Here is a 19,083-nt window from a genome sequence, read left to right as displayed (position 1 = left end):
ATAGAACATAGAGAAAGAACATAAATATTTAAAATGGAGAAATTTTACACTTTCATCCACTAAATAAGCTCATTTCAAATGTGATGCCTGCTACAGGTCTCAAAAAAGTTGGCACGGGGGCAACAAAGGGATGAAAACGCAATAAATTTTGAAAAGATTCAGCTGGGAGAACATCTAGCAAACTAAAAGTGTTCTATGGTCAGACGAGTCCAAATTTGACATTCTTGTTGGAAATCACAGAAACCGTGTCCTCCGGCCTAAAGAGAAGGGAGACCTTCCAGCATGTTATCAGCGTTCAGTTCAAAAGCCAGCATCTCTGATGGTGTGGGGGTGCATAAGTGCATACGGTATGGGCAGCTTGCATGTTTTGGAAGGCACTATGAATGCTGAAGGGTATATAAAGGTTTTAGAGCAACATATGCTCCCCTCCAGATGACGTCTATTTCAGGGAAGGCCTCGTGTGTTTCAGCAGGACAATGCAAAACCACATACTGCAGCTATTACAACAGCATGGCTTCGTAGTAGAAGAGTCCAGGTGCTGAATTGGCCTGCCTGCAGTCCAGATCTTTCACCTGTAGAGAACATTTGGCGCATCATTAAACGAAAAATACGTCGACACAAACTCTTCAGCAGCTGGAAACCTATATCAGGCAAGAATGCTGGGACCAACTTCCAACACCAAAACTCCATAAACTCATAACTTCGATGCCCAGACGTCTTCAAACTGTTTTGAAAAGAAGAGGAGATGCTACACGGTAAACATGCCCCCGTCCCAACTATGTTGATAGTTTCTCAAAATTTCTCAGTTTGAACATTTGTTATGTTATATGTTCTATTGTGAATAAAATATTGGCTCATGTGATTTGAAATTCTTTTAGTTTTCATTTTATTCAAATTTAAAAAACACCCCAACAATTCGGGCTGTAAAATAAAATACAAAAACCGCGGCCTACGACTATCCTTTTTATAAGTTAAATTAAGAATAAACAATCGCCAGTTTCCTGTATTAGGCGGTCATGGCAACACTCTTGCTACCTGACAACGGTTTCAAAATATTTCGGGCCAAAATTAAGACACTGGTTTTAAGGCTCTGCGTAACAAAATAAGTGTAATTTACTGTTTATTTATTATGTCACTTTATGTCGTTCCATTAAAACACCCAGAGAAAAAGAGTCTAAGTATCTAAGACTTTTATTTTGAAATGTTGTATTCCCGGATGTGTTCAGTTTCTGTGCTCCATGCGCTTGACTTGCAGAATAGATCAATTGAACTGAGAATCAATTGATTTCTAATGAGCTGAAACCGCAATTCAGTCCTTGCAGAGCAATAACTCAGACTGATGGAAATGAATAATATATTTATCGTTTAGGTCCATTTTAGCAAACATTTTATCTGAATATTTCGTTAATTCTGACATGGAGGAAGTGGAGACAGCAGAGGAGCTGTTAGCCAAACAGCATCGCAAGGAAAAGAAAGACCTGCAAGGTAAGACAACATGTCACTACCTTTAAATTAAAATAAATCTATAAATATGTATTAGGCTAGGATTATATAAACGAAACAAAAATGTGTATAGTGCATACTAAATATAGACGTCTGTGTCATAGCAAAAATACAAAGTATGAAAAATGCTGTTCCCAAAAATGACAAGAAAAGGAGGAAACAGCTGACTGAAGACATCGCCAGACTAGAGGCTGAACTCACTCAAAAACATGAAAATGAGCTCAAACTATTTCAGAACTCTTCCACAGTAAGTCAAATGATGATGTTGTTAGACATTAAAACACCCAACCTAGAAACTGTCAATTAGATACACGTGAGTGCTGCTCACTTATACTCATATCATGGATTGTTCCAAGCAGGAGGAGGTTTCAGATGCAATGGATTCTGTCCGTTTGACAAATGATGGGGAAAAAACAGATTCAAGCAAGCAAGCTCGGACATCAAAAGCCCAAAAGAGACGGGTAATTTCTTTTCCTTTTTGGTGGCTTAGTTTAAAATCTCTTTTAAGGATGCTGAGAATTCTTGGTGATTTTAGGACAAAAAGGCTGCTCTTGAGAAGGAATGGGAGACCCGGATCGCTGAAGCAGAAGTGGAGAATCTCACAGGCTCCCGTCATCAAGAGGGTCTGAAGCTGAGACAGAAGCTGATGGAGAGGCACCTGCAGATCAAAGAGATCTCCTCTGATGGTCACTGCATGTACCACGCCGTGGAGGATCAGCTGACGGAGTGAGGCGCCCCTCTCAGCCTTAAAGAGCTTCGGACTCAAACAGCTCAGTACATGAGGAGCCATTCAGATGACTTCCTGCCGTTCCTCACTGACCCCAATTCAGGAGAAATGTACACTGCAGGTGAATGCCATACAATTCAGAATATGATCGAAATACAGTAAAAATTATATATTATTGCAATTTCAGATAACTGTTTTTTATTTTAATATATTTGTACATTAATAATGTAATTTATTCCTGTGAAGATCATTACTCCAGTTTCAGTGTCACATGATCGTTGCAAAATCATTCTAATATGCTGATTTGCTTCTTAAGAAATATTTTTTTATTATTGCAATGTTGAAAACAGTTGTGCAGATTAATATTATTGTGGAAACTGTGAAATAATTTTTCTCAGGATTCTTTGATGAATAAAAAGTTCAAAAGAACAGTGTTTATTTGAAATGGAAGGCTTTTGTATCATTATACATGTCTTTACTGTCACTTTTGTTTAAATTAATGTGTCCTTGCTAAATAAAAGTATTAATTTGTTAAACAAAAAACTAACTTCTTGACCCCAAAGTTTTGAATGGATATGCACAGAAGTATTTCATTAAGCTGAATGCTTGTTGTTTCATTATATGAATAGATTTTAGTGTTAACTCTGGATTTGTTTTTACTTTAGATGAGTTTGAGAAATACTGCAATGATGTTGCAGACACAACTGCTTGGGGCGGACAGTTAGAGGTAAGAATATCAGATAATATGTCATGCACATTAAGTCATAATCCATCATTTTTTTTTAATATCAATGCTTTTCATATTTTCTCCATGACAGTTAAAAGCCCTTTCACAGGTCCTCCAGCTACCGATAGAAGTAATTCAGGCAGAATCCCCCTCTGTTATTATTGGTGAAGATTATGGCAAGCCACCAGTCACACACGTGTAAATAACTGCAGATGTTTATTTATTTAAAAATAAGATTTGGTACAAAAACACTTGGTACTGCTGCACTAAAATGCGTTTCACTGTCTCTTTCAGTTATATGCGGTATGCGTATGGACTTGGTGAACACTACAATTCTGTGGAGCCTCTGAAAGATTTGGCAAATGAGGAAGAGGGCTGACACATACAGTGTTAATATATGCATCGGTGCATAATTAGCCTGTAGAAGTGGACCTTCTGGAATTTGATTGTTTTGCTAGGATCAGTGGATTCGGTCAGGATGCTCACAGGATGATGAAATAACACATGCTGGTGACTTCAATTGCAGTGGATAAGCTTCATGTAACAGTCCATGCTTGCCAGTGTTATTTATGAATAAACTGCTATGTGCTTGGTGTTATTTTTGGAAAACTGCATATCTGCAAGTAATTTGCTCTGAGAGGTGCTGGATCATGGTCATGGCTACGCCGTTAAATAAAGATAACTTTATATAAATTAAAAGCTTCTGTGTTAAATAACATCATATTAAATAGTTATCCACTTTAAAAAGCAGAAAAAACACAGAGGCTAGACTAAACAATTAAAATCATATCACTTCATAATTGTGACACAGTCTATTCAATGGATATTCAATTCATTGTTGTATAATGCCCAAAATTTTAATGTTTAGCTGTATTTCTATAAACCCGTTACTACATGATTTTCCCCATTACAAAACAATATAAACTTTCTTGAAAATATTATACAGAAGAAATAACATTATTTAGACACTTTGAAATCATGATGTTAAGACAAGTAAATTCTATATTTTTGCTAAAAAGAACATCACAAATCGGGGATCTAATAAGCTTAAGACATTTAGGTTGCACAAATTGCAAAGGTCATAGAAAAAAAGTTGAAAAATGCAATATTTAGTTTGAATTGGCCGTCAATATTTTCTAAAGGTTAACAGCCTTTCACTGAGCAATTGTTAAAAGAGATAAAATACTTTTTAATAACGTTTCAGGTCCATTTTTTTTACACTAATCGGGGAAAGAGTCAAACATGTTGATCTCTGTGGCCAGTACTGTAATGATGATGCATGTCATTGTCATGTTAGTCCTGCAGCACTACACGAGAACGCGTTCCATCTCCATGGAAACACGGGGAAAGGTCAAGCTGACGATGCAAATGGAAAACGATTCAATTATCAAAGCATTAAAAGCGAAACCAAAGTCCCTTAATTTGAGCTCTAGGAAAATTACACACATTCCAGAATTTTTTGGGAGGCTGACATGGATTGTTGTATTAAAGTTGAATAATAATTATCTGTCGAGTCTGCCGTCTGAACTGATGTGTTTGCAGAAGGTGAGTTCGTTTTATCTGTTTCATAGCTATGTTTTATACTTTTTAATACTAATATCGTTATTCTATGATAGAGCTAAAACAAATAGTCTGTGAATCATCCTAATTTTGACCAACAATGAAATACTGGAAGCAAGAACCCGCACGGCGACCACTTTAAAGTCATTTTCATTTTGTATTTATAGTTGACAGAGCTCAATCTGGGAAATAACGTTCTTGAGGAGATCCCACCTGTGTTAAAACACCTCAGTTGTCTAAATAAACTTTATTTATATGGAAACAAAATCAGTCATTTGCCACCAGAGGTGCTGGGTAAGATCAAACTCTTATTCAGGTTTATTTTATTGAACTGGGTCAGTATTATTGATTGTATAATATTGTGTTTACAGAGGGTCTACCAAACCTTGAACTTCTCAATTTGAACCACAATAGAATCAAGGTCATTCCTGCAGAAATAAAGAGGTGAGATGTCCCTTAATCAAGTCTGTTGATGCAATTTGACTATCATGTTATCAGATTTTTGAAATGTTTTAATTGATTTGCAGGCTGTGTAGTCTAAAAAGCATCAGTGTCACAGACAATCATTTGCAGCAGATTCCAGCTGAACTGGGCTTGATGAAGAGTTTGACTGAGATTAACTTCACTAATAATAAACTGACTCAAATACCACAGCTGCTATACAATTTACCACAGCTGAGGAAATTGTACTTGGCCCGAAACAACCTGACAGAACTACCAGAGGCAAGACAGACAGCTATCATCATACTTTACTCAATTTTTATGCACATTAGTTTATTTGAGCATATTAGTGTTTGTTCTTTGCTTAGGGCGCTCTTGGATGGAAAAATCTGAAGATTTTGGATGTTGCTGGAAACTGTTTATCTATTTTTCCAGTTGGTGTAAGTTAGTTGGACAAATTTGCCAGCTATTTCAGCTGTTTATTTAAATGTTTATAATATGTAATAATGAAATAACAATATAACTTATCATTATAGGCCTTCGAAATTTGCGTATCAAGGCTTTATAGGATTAATGTTAACTTTTGTTCACTAACTCATATACTATAAAATATCTGTTATAATATTTTATAAATGTTTTTCCCCCTCTTTAATTTTTAGTTTCAGTTTCTTACATTGGAGGAACTGTTCTTTGAAGGAAACAATTTAGTTCCATTCACACTGATGGAGTCCATTCAAAAGAAAGAAGTCTTCTCATTAAAGGTAACTTTTTACATATATACTCTACATATATATATATATATATATATATATATATATATATATATTTTTTTTTTTTTTTAAATGTTTTATTAATTCATTACAATTATTATTTTTGCAAATACTTGCACAAATCTGATTGTTGTCTTGCTAGTATTCCACTAGAGGATGTTAGTAGTGAGAAAACAATTTGAAGTCATTAGAATCCTGAAATGGTTAGTTTTAACTATAACTTTTCCATGATGCTGCTGACTGTAGTTTAATGTGTTCAGGAGCTCTCAGCCAGGCTGATCCTCCAGCAAGACACTAATAAATTGTCAGTGGTGTCCAGAGCTCTGCCAGCGTACCCAGAGCTGCAGGAAATGCTGTCTCACTGGGGCCAGTGTGCTTTGTGCTCACAGCCCTTCCTCACCACCTGGCTGGAGTGTGTGCAGTTCATCAACACCAGGAAGGTACCAGCTCATTCTGCATAACACCAGTGTTCATCATTCAGTGCCTGTGGCAGTCGATGCTCACAAGTAGTGCTGAATTTGAAAATTAACAGGACGGGCTTTGCTCAGAATGTCTGATTAAAGTTGAATGGTTTGACAACCTGCTGAATTACGCTTGCATAATAGGTGTTTAATATGCCTCAGGCACACAGACAACATTTGTTAATTGAATCAACAAAGGTGAACGGGGTCACAATTTAACTTAATGCCCCTGATTAGTAAATATTAGCCAAAACAACAATGCCATTCCTACTTTTTTTTTTTTTTTTGGATGATCCACATTGCATGTAGATAAAATTACAAGAGAATATTAGACTGTCCTTTAGTAATCGGAGTCTGTTCTTTTGTCTTTGAACAGCACATGGGAATGAAAATCTCTCAGTCTGTTCCAGTCAGAGTTCTGCTGTGTTCCTACAACTGCTTCAACAGAGATGACCATCAGTACTATGGGCTTGTACGATTATAAATTAAAAATGCATATTATTAGCCCTGATCGATCATGATCATTTTTTAAAAAATCTCTTTATTATAGTGTGAATAGTTGATATTTTTGCGATACACCAGCAGATGGCAACATTTGATCACTGACGATATTTGATCTGGCTGTTAGAACTGTGCATGAATCTCAAAATAATGCAGTATGCTTCTGTATTAGACTCAAATGATATGCACTTCTCTATCATTTATACTTAAAATTAAAATTCATTATACATTTAAAAGTCATTTTTAAGTAATCTGAAGCACTCCACCACAGGCTATGCCCATTTTTGATATTTTTTACATTTACATTTCCCCCCTTTCTATATTCTGGCTTTACACTTGCCATTATAATTCCTTACAAAGAAAGCACTCCATACCTACCCTCTGTTTGGGCCAATGGCATCTGTTCTAACCTGAGAGGAAACTTCATCTCAAATTAATTTCTCATGGAGGCCTCCTGAGCTCTGAGCAGAGTCTACCGAGTTGGGTCTGATGAATAATGCAGCAGGTTTAATTGCAAAGCCAGAAACTAATGACTTTGGACTGGTTAACAGCAGGGGAACCATACATCTCTGCAAACTGAATGAAAAATCAGTTCAGAAAAAAGAAAGGGGGGGTAGAAAACGCTAATTGATGAATAATTAAAGCTTGAGCTACAGGGCATAATTGTGACATTTTGTTTCAATCAATTTAGAAGTGCGGGGAAAAGTGCACTTAGGAAACTAATGGCGACTGTGTGGATGTCCACTGAAAAGTGCCACGAGACTCAGTCATTTATTATACAGCCCTCAGTCAAGCTCAGCCATTATTCTAGAGCAGTTGCCTCAATTTCCAAGTGATTGTGCACTTGGCGGGCGTTAATGCGCCTCACAAATGGTATATGGACTCCCCGTGAAAGGAGGAGAGGAGATAGTGTAAACAAGTCTGTTTCGGTCTGATGTTACTAAATTACTTTCTTTAAGGCAAATGCACCAACAAGCAGTAAGCTGTCAGAAGAACCACCCGCTCGGCCATGATAAGACTGTATTGTATTCAAACGTCAGCAAAATCAATCACCCAAAAGACAAGTCTCTCAGTACAGCATTTCCTGAACCATCCCCTTGTATTACGATCACAAACGTCATTGTAAATCATCGGGAGTGCATAAGGATCTTTTGTTTATGCTTTGGCACATTCTGTCCAGCAATCGGTCCAGCATGCAGCTTTGTTGAGTCATGATGCTCAAAAATGCACTTTTCCCAACATTTGAAAAAACCCAACATTTGAATGCATTAAGCTGTTACCATTAAAAGATTATTGTTTAGCCGTCGCTTTTTTCATGCCGATTGAGCAGTAGCACAAGAGTGATAGTCATGGCACAAGGCCATAGGTAATCACAGCTGTGCTGCTATTCAGAACAGTAATTGAGTGTGATATTGATTTTAAACAACATTTTATTTCAAGTTAATTTTGAGTAAAGGTGCGGCCACATCACATTTACCTTTGTTAAGTGAATTGTCGCAGATGAAATCATTTAAAAAGAAATCCACGTGTGAGGGCGAAAAATTACAGCTTGATTTCGCAACGGGATCAAGTTGGTCACGTTGACCTGCAGAATGCTATTTGGTCTGAAAGTGACTTATGACCAAACTTACCTTTTGCCCGCAAAATTGACCTCATGTTATCGATGTTCCTATCAAATAGCAATGGTTACTAGTGAAAACTATTATAGTAAGTATTGTTGCATAATAAACAAATAATAAAATGATCTACCCCTAACCTATAGTAAAAGATTAACAAATTCTGATGCAATAAATAAGGTCTAATTTAACAATGTCCATCTCCCCCAAAACAAAGACATCTTTCTCAAACATACATGTCTGTCGCTTTTAAAGTTTATATAGTGTATATAATGAGTTGCGTTTGTAGGTATTATTATAGCACAATTCATAACAACCCTGGACCTCACTACTTTTCAAACCATTGTTATGGCCATATACAGTGAGGGAAAAAATTATTTAATCCCCTGCTGATTTTGTACATTTGCCCACTGACAAATTAATGATCAGTCTATAATTGTAATGGTAGTTTTATTTGAACAGTGAGAGACAGAATAACAACAAAAAAAAATCCAGAAAAATGCATTTCAAAAAAGTTATAAATTGATTAGCATTTTACTGAGTCAAATAAGCATTTGACCCCTTCGCAAAACATGACTTAGTACTTGGCGGCAAAACCCTTGTTGGGAATTACAGAGGTCAGACATTTCTTGTAGTTGGCCACCAGGTTTGCACACATCTCCTCTTTGCAGATCTTCTCCAAGTTTTGAGGTGGACGTTTGGCAACTCGAACCTTCAGCTCCCTCCACAGATTTTCTATGGGATTAAGGTCTGGAGACTGGCTAGGCCACTCCAAGACCTTAATGTGCTTCTTCTTGAGCTACTCCTTTGTTGCCTTGGCCTTGACTCCTTTGTTACATGGCCCCATCCATTGTCCCTTTGATGCGGTGCAGTTGTCCTGTCCCCTTAGCAGAAAAACACCTTCAAAGCATAATGTTTCCACCTCCATGTTTGACGGTGGGGATGGTGTTCTTGGGGTCATAAGAAGCATTCCTCCTCCTCCAAACACGGCGAGTTGAGTTGATGCCAAAGAGCTCATTTTGGTCTCATTTGACCACAACACTTTCGCACAGTTTTCCTCTGAATCGTTCAGATGTCCATTGCCAAACTTGTACAACTGTACATGTGCTTTCTTGAGCAGGGGGACCTTGCGGGTGCTGCAGGATTTCAGTCCTTCACGGCATTGTGTGTTACCGATTGTTTGCTTGGGACTATGGTCCCAGCTGCCTTGAGATCATTGACCGTGTAGTTCAGGGCTGGTTCCTCACCGTTCTCATGATCACTGAAACTCCACGAGGTGAGATCTTGCATGGCTCCCCAGATTGAGGGACATTGACAGTTATTTTGTGTTTCTTCCATTTGCGAATAATCTCACCAACTGTTGTCACCTTCTCACCAAGCTGCTTGGCGATGGTGTTGTAGCCCATTCCAGCCTTGTGTAGGTCTACAATCTTGTCCCTGACATCCTTGGACAGCTCTTTGGTCTTGGCCATGGTGGAGAGTTTGGAATTTAAGAGAGTGCTCCTAATCTCAGCTCATTACCTGTATAAAAGACACCTGGGAGCCATGAATCTTGCTGATTGATATGGATCAAATATTTATTTTACTCATTAAAATGCAAATCAATTTATAACTTTTTTTTTAAAATGTGGGTTAGGGTTATTTTTTGTTGTTATTCTGTCTCTCACTGTTCAAATAAACCTACCATTAAAATTATAGACTGATCTTTGCAGATCTGATCTTTCTTTATCAGTGGGCAAATGTACAAAATCAGCAGGGGATCAAATATTTTTTTCCCTCACTGTGTGTATATATATATATATATGATAATGATATTCAGCAACTGTTAAGAGAACTCACAAATCTCAATCTCCAGTTACAGTGCATAGTGTAAGCTTAAAATACATACAGGCTAGAGGGCTTTTTCTTAATTAGTTTGTGTACATTTACATTTGTGTGTGCATTAGGAAGCACACCAGCCCGAGTATTTCTTTGTGTGTCTAGTCTGAAACAGCCTGCCTTTGTGGCAGAGCCCAGTGGCAGCCATTACTCAGTGCACTGGAAACAAATGGCACACCAGTCTCCTCCATCTCTTTAGCTGGATTTTGAGCGCCCGAGGACAGCTTTGAGGCTACCAGAGCAGAGTTTACCGCATGATCTGTGGCCTCTGCATTACAGGCAGATCACCGCTCCATTTTAGAGAGAGAGGGAGCATCTGAAATGAAACATGCATTATTCCAGAGAGCAGATGTTGGGGTCCTGGAGCAGCAGGACCGCCTCGGGCCCTGTCTGGTGTCAGCGTGTGTGTGTGTGTTTTTGCGGATGTGTATATGTGCGTGAGCAGCTCTCCTCTGTCAGACCACTTTGTTAAAACAGAGCCCAGGCTTTCCCATTGTTTTGGTAACCTCGTTTCACACAAACACTCCACTGTTGTTTTCATATATCAACGATGCGGGAATGTCACGACACGTCTGGTGTGCCCGAGCCCCTGTTTGTGGGCATTTGTGCCGCCTGAATAGAGAGAATGTGTTTGATTGACATTAATAGCAATGCAGAATATCTGTCAGTGGAGAAAATATCACACAGTGGGAGACGCAGTGGAGAGCTGAGAGCATTATTCCTGTAAACTCTGCACATGTATGCCATATGTTAATTAGGAAGTCTACACTGATATGATTACTGAAAGGGAATATTGCCTATGGTGAGAATATCTCCTCGCCACCTCATGGGGAACGTAAAGGAAGATAAAGTAGGTGTGCATAAATTTTAATTTACTAGCCTTGAAATGGGAAGAGTAATGTTGGCAAATTCACTCAGGATGATCTATTGGAAAGCCGGAGCTTTATTACATTTCTTCTTTGTCAGACTATTTAAGCTCCTATCAAGCCCCCACACACAAACATGCGCACATTAAGAACGCTTCAGTAGCTACGTTAAAGATTAGATCTCTTTAATTGGGTTTAGTTTGACCCGTTTCAGAGATTTCACCGTAATGCATGACGGCATCACTTATAATGGAAAACAGAATTTTCCCACTTAAATATTAGCAGTAATAGGTTGCACAATGTATTCACCTTATTTACTTGCAGTCTGTTCCTTCCTATTTGGTCTCATGGCTTACCCAGGTACGTATATGCCATGATACCAGGTTGGTTACTTCACTATCTATCATATACGCAACATGAATTGTTTATAAGATAACACTGACAGGGCTTTATTGTCACCGTGGACTTTGACAGATCAGCCAAACAAGGTTTCATCGCACCATATTGCTGTCATAATATCTGTAACACGCATGTAACCGGAATGAGATTGCTTTGATTGTTCTTTGCCCGAGGCATCCCTGCTCATCTCTCCTAGCTGTGCCCAGTCTCCCGGTTCATCTTTATACCCCTGAATGTCCTTGAGCTCTGGTAAGAGAATTTGACCCTTTTAAATGATAAGAATATGTACTGAAAGAGTGAAAACACTATTACATATTTATCTTTTCCCCTTTATTTTAATGTCCAATTTGTGTATGTACATTACATCTCGCCTCACAGAAATGTGGAAAAAAAGGTTTCTGATTACATTCTGACCACATCATTACTTTTTTACATCAATGCTTGTCTTTATACATCAGTGCTTGTCTTTCATTTCTCGGATATGTCAGATCTCTAGGGAGAACAGGTCTACCCCTCTGAATATGAGTGGTGTGGGTCGATTTTTAGTCCTACAGGCAGACCTGTTATCTTCTGAGTTCAAGTATTAAAATTAGCATCATTGATTGGTGTATTGGCCTGCTTCTGAGAATGGGAAAAACAGCTACTCAATACCACGCAGTGAACCACTGTCAAACTAAGAAGAGCACTCTCCAATCAGGGAAATTTATTGTCTGGCATCTTCTGCTGAATGAGGGCTCTCCTATTGAGCTGCTGGCATGGCACCAAGGCGTTGTCAACACGATGGTTGCACAATCAACCTGTCACACTTCTTCTAATCACCACTAGGGGGCAATGTGTCTCTCTGGTAAACGTCCCGACAGCAAGAGGGATTGAAAAGCATTGAAGCAGACCCTGTGAAAGCATCTAAGAGAATGAGAATACCATAGACTAAACAAAATGGCTGAGGAGGACTGGAGATGTGCCAAAATGTAACCAGAAAAATATGATTAATCAGGAACAAAATAGTATTTTTTAGGCAGTGCTTTAGCCCAAAAAGCCTTCAATTGAAGGTTTTGACTGAGCGTCAAGCTTTGTAGATTGTCATATTTTATTATATATATAAAATTGTGCCCAAAATCAAAGCCAGAGCTCAGTGTTTAAAGAAATTGTGGTGTACATTTGGTATATTGATCTATTTTTTTCTATAAAAAAAGAAAAAGGCACATTCAGAAGCATCCCAGCCTTGTAAGGCTTTGTTTTTCTGCCTCTGCAGTAAGTGTCAGACAGAGTGAAGCGCAAGGCTTTGAGGTGAAGATGAGGCTATATCATCATTGGCCCTCTCCTCATTAGCTGGAGCGCCACAGAAAGACCCTTTCACTGTGGCAGTTTTGGGTCATTCGCCCCTTTTTCCAAGTGTAAAAACACCTTATGTTGTTAAGAGCAAGAAAACACAGAAGAAACAAAAAACTTTAAAGAGCAAATAAGCTTTAATCTTGTTTCGTGCTCTTTGAGAGTTTCAGTAGTCACAATAATGACTGTAGACTATCCATAGAGAATTATAAACCTGGGCCTCTTTTGTACTTTTGAGTGGCTTTGTTTTTCTCGGAAAGTTGGTTTTCAAGTTTTGTAATTTGAAACAAACTACAGCGGATGCACTGAACCAAACAATCCTTTGATGCGCCTTGGTTGAAAGAAAAGAATTGGGAAAAAAGGTCAGCGAATTCTGTGCAAAAGACACTGGGGATGATATGAGCATTGAGTTACTAGGGCGAACATTCTCTTCTACAAGTCCATCATGCTGCTATTTAAAGCAGACATGAAATCAGAACCGAATTGTTGTAAACATGATGCATAATTTATCTGTTTATCAGTGTTTATCAGTGCTTCACTCTGAAATGACCTTTCTTTTTGGTTAAATCACCTATCACTCGTAAAAATATAGGTACCTGGGGGGGGGGGGGGGGGGGGGGATACACTTGTATTGTAGTGATGCAGTAAAAAAATTCTCAGTATTACAAGAACATTTTAAATCTAAATAACTTTTTACACTATAAAGAATCTTTTGTGGAATGGAAATGTTCCATGGATGTTAAAGCCATCAATGCCAATAAAGACCCTTTATTTTTAAGAGTGTAAGCCCAAAACATAATGTTTAACCAGCAGCCACATAGTTATTTAGATTTTAGGCTGTTTAGCTAGTTATTTTTCAAACTTTTTATTTTATTATTCTTCACCACTGCTTGACAGTAGGAATGTAATGCTTATTCATTTTAATGTAATAAAATATACTGTGGTAACAGAAAATAACCGCTTTACTACTGGGAACGCCATGATGTTCATGGGAGTGAACTTGACCTCCTCAAAGGTGTATGTCAGTGGTGTTTCAGGATAAAGTCCCCCAAGTCCTATTTTTTCTCTCTCCTTGAATATCCTGTTTCACCCAGAAATATGTCACATTAAAGTCAAAGCCAACAAAAGTTCCAAGGCAATATGTATGTAATTACTGGGTACATTTATCCACTCTACAAATCAGTTTGAACTAAAAAAAAAAGTCTTGAAGTCTAAGAATCACTGACTGAACAATAATTTCAAATAATAAACATAAAATTCTAAAAGAAAAAATTAAACAAAATACACAACAAAATGGTGAATATGCAAACACAAGAAAAGGAAGCAAACGAAGCAATTTGCTTGTCAACATGTTTATTTTATATTATTCTTCATATAAAGAATCGTTGTCAGTGGACCTTCAAGCCTCACGAAGCTTCAAAAGCCTTATTCTATCACAAAAAATTAAATAAAATGGGTTGCAAATGCTGTTGACTTTAACGCTTATATAAAATAAATTTCCCCCTCCAAATTCCTTTAAACAGATTTGGGTGATAATAGCTCTACATTTACCATAAGTATTTCCTTTGCTTGTGGAAATCAAGTGTTGTATGTCATTTTTGCCAGTCAGCATAATGTCTTGACCATCCCAGTGTAGGTGCCTGTGTCTACTGTCTGCGTGTCAGTAATATGGGTCTGTTTTTCCCATCATTCCCTGATGGCTCACATGGCCCGAGGATCGTGCTCAATGTGAGAGGCAGCTGACACCAGCACAACCCAGGTAGAGGCATCTGTACGCTGGATTTTTCTGGAACATGCTGCGCCTGTGGCATTCTACCTCCACCGGCTCAACATCTGTTTCATATGGAGGGACAGGAGCAACGTCCTTGAGGAATATGTCTGCTGTATTCATTAATCTCTCTCTCCCGCTCTCTATTTCAGTAACGCGCCACCACAGCATCAGTCATTGCCCCGTCATATGTTACATTTACCCTTTCACATTGCCATATGTCTGGCTCATATGTGCACACATGATTAGACTTAAGATGAAAACAGGATTTTGACATTTCGCACAGCCCAGATTCATAACAGATCTATTAAAGGAGATCTTATTCACCAGTTTCTCTCACTGTACAGTATAGGTCACGCAAGGTCACAGATTTTCAACCACAACCAAAATGTTTTTGTTTTCATTAAATCTGAATATGGAATCTAGTGCAGCATATGCGAGGCTGAGTTTGCTCCAGCAGGTGTGTTTGTGGAAGGGAAAGCGCTCCGATTGCTGGTGACGGGCGGCACTGCAGCCGTATGTGCTGGAACACAGCCAGCCTAATTGGAGCACCTGGCTTAAGTCAACCCCCTCAACCCACCCATTAATGCTACTGCTCTGGTAACGCAAGGAACATTTCCAAAATGAGACGATGAGGACTGTGACCCATTGAGACTGATATTAAGACTGTCTAGTTAGGAACTAGTAGCGAATAAACTCCTGTGAGATGAGCTGGCATGGTTGAACATTTTGATTTCGCTGATTATTTTTGAGGCCATAATATTCAAGATGGTATTCAAGATATTCATGCCTATTATTAACATTTTGGCTGTTTATTAGTGCTTATAAAGCACATATTCTGCACGATCATATTCGACATCCCTAATCCTAACCAATACCTAAATTTAACACATACCATACTATTAATAAACAGTAAATTAGGAGTTTATTGAGGCGAAGGTCTTAATTAGTTAATGGTTTGTTAATGGAGAGAATTGGACCTTAAAGTGTGAATTCGTTACGTAAGATTATTTATTAGATTATTGTCTTGATGTTTGCTCTGTGATTAAAGAAGGTTATTATTTCAGATATTTTAAGATAATCTAAAAATGCTAAAACTAATACAAATGTATGAAAAATCATGCAAAATGATTTTCTTAAGAATGATTTTCTTATCCCACAGGCAAATTGGTTTTTCATATTTTAAGCCAACTTCACAAAGTCTTGTTATATATTTGCTTAATATTGGGTAATAAAGACTAAATTCAAGATATATTAGGTATTCATATGTTATACAACTTTGTTTAATAAACAAAATAAAAAATATATATAAAAAGATCAGAAATGAACTTTATTATTTTTTTCTTCAAACTAGTTTTTGTACAAACTACTCAACATATAGTTGAACTGGTGATAATCAGTCAAATATTGTGTTAATAGTGTTATTTGTATTAATATTTAGATAAGTATTTTAAGTTTTTTATGTTTTCAGTGTTCTTTTTTTTAATTTTAGATAAAGTTTTAGTAATATAACAACTGTGTAACTGTGTGTAATAGTCATTTTTATTAATTATAGTATATATATATATATATATATATATATATATTATCCCAGACAGCAACATAGTTTTGGCCCAGATCCGGCCCACATCCGGCCCATGAATATTAATCGTTATTCTAATCATCTTCATATGTGCCCATGTGTTCACTAAAACACCTTCAAATCTTTCTTCTTCCTGTATTCACAGGTTTCTCTTAACAGACTGGTTTGGTATGACAGCTCTATACAGCTGTCTAGAAGTGCCAGCTTGATGTGTGTCACACAAATGATCAGCAGAAAGGAAAAATCAGCACGAGAAAATTCCAGCATGTTCCATCCTCGATGCACTCAAGCCATTCACAGAGGCAGAAACCTACTCGGCACATCTGAATAAATCTCTCTCACTAAGACAGACAAAAGACCATCTGTAAATATTTATCTGGAATCTATATAATTAAACGGGCAAATGCGTTATGTCAAACGTGTCAGGTCCTTCGCACCGCTGAATAATACAGTGGAACAGCTTGGTCAAACATTTGTTTTAGATCTGGGTGGCATCAGTCATTGTAGATGGATGGCTGGGACAGAGGGTGAGGAAATCACACTGCTGAGCCCAGCGACTCACTGCTGGAGGGAAGCGCAGGCTATGAAAAACAAAGATGTATAATACTGAAGAAATTATAGAGGGTAGTAAATCTCTGCGTGATTAAGGCAAGCATGACATTGAATGTGAGGGTGCAGTTACAAGCCGCCCGAGGGAAGAGAACAGAACATGGTTTAGTTGGCACGTAGAGGCTCATTTACATGGGCTACTGTCACACATTTATCTTGTATCCGCAGGGCAAACGCTGAATACAGCTGCAGATCTGCACTGCCTACAGGTTCTGTGTACTAAGTATGCCACAGTATGTTGTTCTGCATCCCTTTGTGAATCTGCATCCCTTCTTCACGAACTGGCATGCAGCTTTTGATCTGGTACAATATTTCAAAAAGGCCGTTGAGAAATTATTACATTTTTACAATTCCTGACCTTAAAGTTGCAACGGGCGTCCTGAGTTCGAATCCTGGCTCGAGGAACTTTCCCAATGCCGCATCCCTCTCTCTCTCTCTCTCTCTCTCGGAATTTGCTTCCTGTCAACTAAACTATCCTGGCACAATAAAAAGGGCAAAAATGCCCAAAAATTTAATCTTAAAAAAAAAGAAAGAAATAAACATATACATGAATGAATCGCTCACAATTAGATCTATAACATGCATTTAGAAAATAGTAGTGTGAATTTTAATTGTATGGCAACTTTAAGTATTATTATTTTTATTATTTTAACCAGTTGGAAATTTTCAATCAAGATAAAGAAAAAACTGAGAAATAAAATTTGATAATTCCCATAATTTCACCCAAAAGCCATATGTAGGAGCCAGGTTGACTCTTTATTCTATATATTTCTATTTCTTTTATTTGTTGATTTAGATTTTGTTATTGGTTTTTTATTTTTCCCCCCTTTTCTTTCTTTTTTTCTGCTGCCAAAGTCAGCATGCTTTTTCATATTTAATACAGACAATTTTTACAATTTAAAAACTTTACAAAATATTCTATATCAAAGCCTAAAACTAAAAGCTTATGGCCATTAGTTCAGTCCCAGTTTTCCAATTGCATCTAGTTTATTATTATTTCAATTCAATGAAAATTGTTATTTAGTTTCCATTTCAGTAAATTATATCACTGCTAATATGCAACCACCTGGTAATCATCCAGTGGCCAACTGCATAAACCACTTAGACTAGTCTTAAATGTTAGTCATCCAATTGTTCTTTTCTTCAAGACTGGTCATAGCTTTTTGAATTCAGTTACATAAAATGGTATATTGGTCTAATTTAAATCTGAAAAGTAAGAATAATTACCACTTGGTTAACTGTTCTTAAGACACAGTCTTAACATTGTGACTAAAGTTTATGCAACTGGCCCCAGAACCTCATAATGTCCTAGCAAGTGCAGAAGAAATGTTCTAAACATTATCAAGAACGCCCTGGAAACCACTTTAGGATTATTCCAGTTAGTTCTGCTCGCATTTCTGCTCGCATTTCCATTAGAAAATCATTTTTTGCCCCTGTGAGGGTTTGGAGGATGAGATCATCCATTAATGCGTGTGAAGGTGAAGATGAAAGAGCTGTGGCATGCGAGACAGGATCTGTATCACGAGGGGTTAGAGGTGTCATCTTTGCCACTGGATTGATCAGAACGAGTGCGAATAGTGCGACACTGTGCCAATCCTGACAAGTCTTGCTCATATGCTCTTCATAATCTTGCAGCTGGAATTAATTCTTTTTTTTCTGGGAGAGCCCAGAGCTCAGATGCATATTTCAGTGTGATTTCAAATCATCTGAGGGTCTTGGGTGGGATTCCCATGTGAAGATAAGGTGCCTTTTAAGTCTCAAAGCTGTAAAAAATTTAATTTACTGAAAAATCAATTCCACATTTTTAGGAATCATCCATCCATACAGATTCCCATTCCAACAGGGGTCACTTTTATCACATCTCATCAAAGTGTGACCGAAGGAGGCAGTTTATTCGCTTCCCGGAGACTCTATAGGAATCTGAGCTATGACGCTTGTCAGTGTGAAATATGATTTGGGGGCCTGATAAGCAGACTTTGAGAGCTTGCTAATTTTAAATGCGGCAGATTGCTGCATTTTGAGTTGAGACCCAAGATCGGTTTACCTGCAATGCTGTTTGGTTTTGTGTGTTTTGGATGCTTTCTCTCCATCCCTAACTCCACAGAGCACCTGCTGGGTGCTCGCACTCCCTCACCCCTCCCTCTGTGGCCTGTGAGAGATGGATGGCTCGTCACTCTCCCGGGCCCTCGTCCAGGTGTGGAACAGCTGGGGAAGACCGTGGTGGGGGGACGGCAGAGATGAGGATGGGGGGAGAGCGCGGCAGGAGCTATAAATTGCGCAGGAACTCTGGGTACTTAACACCGTCGTGTCTCTCTAGCACTATTAATCATGCGCAGGAGCTCAGGT

General features: G+C 38.0%; 1 protein-coding gene and 1 pseudogene across 3 annotated transcripts; both read left to right on the top strand.

The window, feature by feature from the left end:
* Positions 1–1,231: 1,231 nt before the first annotated feature.
* On the top strand, positions 1,232–3,562 carry LOC306884856 (deubiquitinase OTUD6B-like; annotated as a pseudogene). The gene is made up of 7 exons (XR_013785935.1): positions 1,232–1,485; positions 1,608–1,750; positions 1,863–1,964; positions 2,039–2,351; positions 2,896–2,957; positions 3,049–3,155; positions 3,252–3,562. The product of XR_013785935.1 is annotated as a deubiquitinase OTUD6B-like (transcript).
* Positions 3,563–4,295: 733 nt separating this feature from the next.
* Positions 4,296–16,480, top strand: lrrc69 (leucine rich repeat containing 69). Of its 2 annotated transcripts, none has more exons than XM_079441080.1 (8): positions 4,296–4,502; positions 4,685–4,811; positions 4,889–4,961; positions 5,045–5,240; positions 5,327–5,398; positions 5,618–5,719; positions 5,989–6,168; positions 16,274–16,480. In XM_079441080.1, exons 1-8 carry the CDS (start codon positions 4,320–4,322, stop codon positions 16,457–16,459), a joined length of 1,119 nt encoding a protein of 372 aa, XP_079297206.1. In that variant the 5' UTR covers positions 4,296–4,319; the 3' UTR covers positions 16,460–16,480. The 2 variants fall into 2 exon arrangements, with proteins under 2 accessions (XP_079297206.1, XP_079297207.1); XM_079441081.1 differs by lacking the exon at positions 16,274–16,480 and adding an exon at positions 6,566–6,922.
* Positions 16,481–19,083: the final 2,603 nt, after the last annotated feature.

The sequence above is a fragment of the Barbus barbus genome (assembly GCF_936440315.1).
Source record: "Barbus barbus genome assembly, chromosome: 19".
NCBI classification, from domain to species: Eukaryota; Metazoa; Chordata; class Actinopteri; order Cypriniformes; family Cyprinidae; genus Barbus; species Barbus barbus.
Note: the sequence above shows the minus strand (reverse complement) of the source record. Positions and strands in the feature narration are given on the sequence as shown.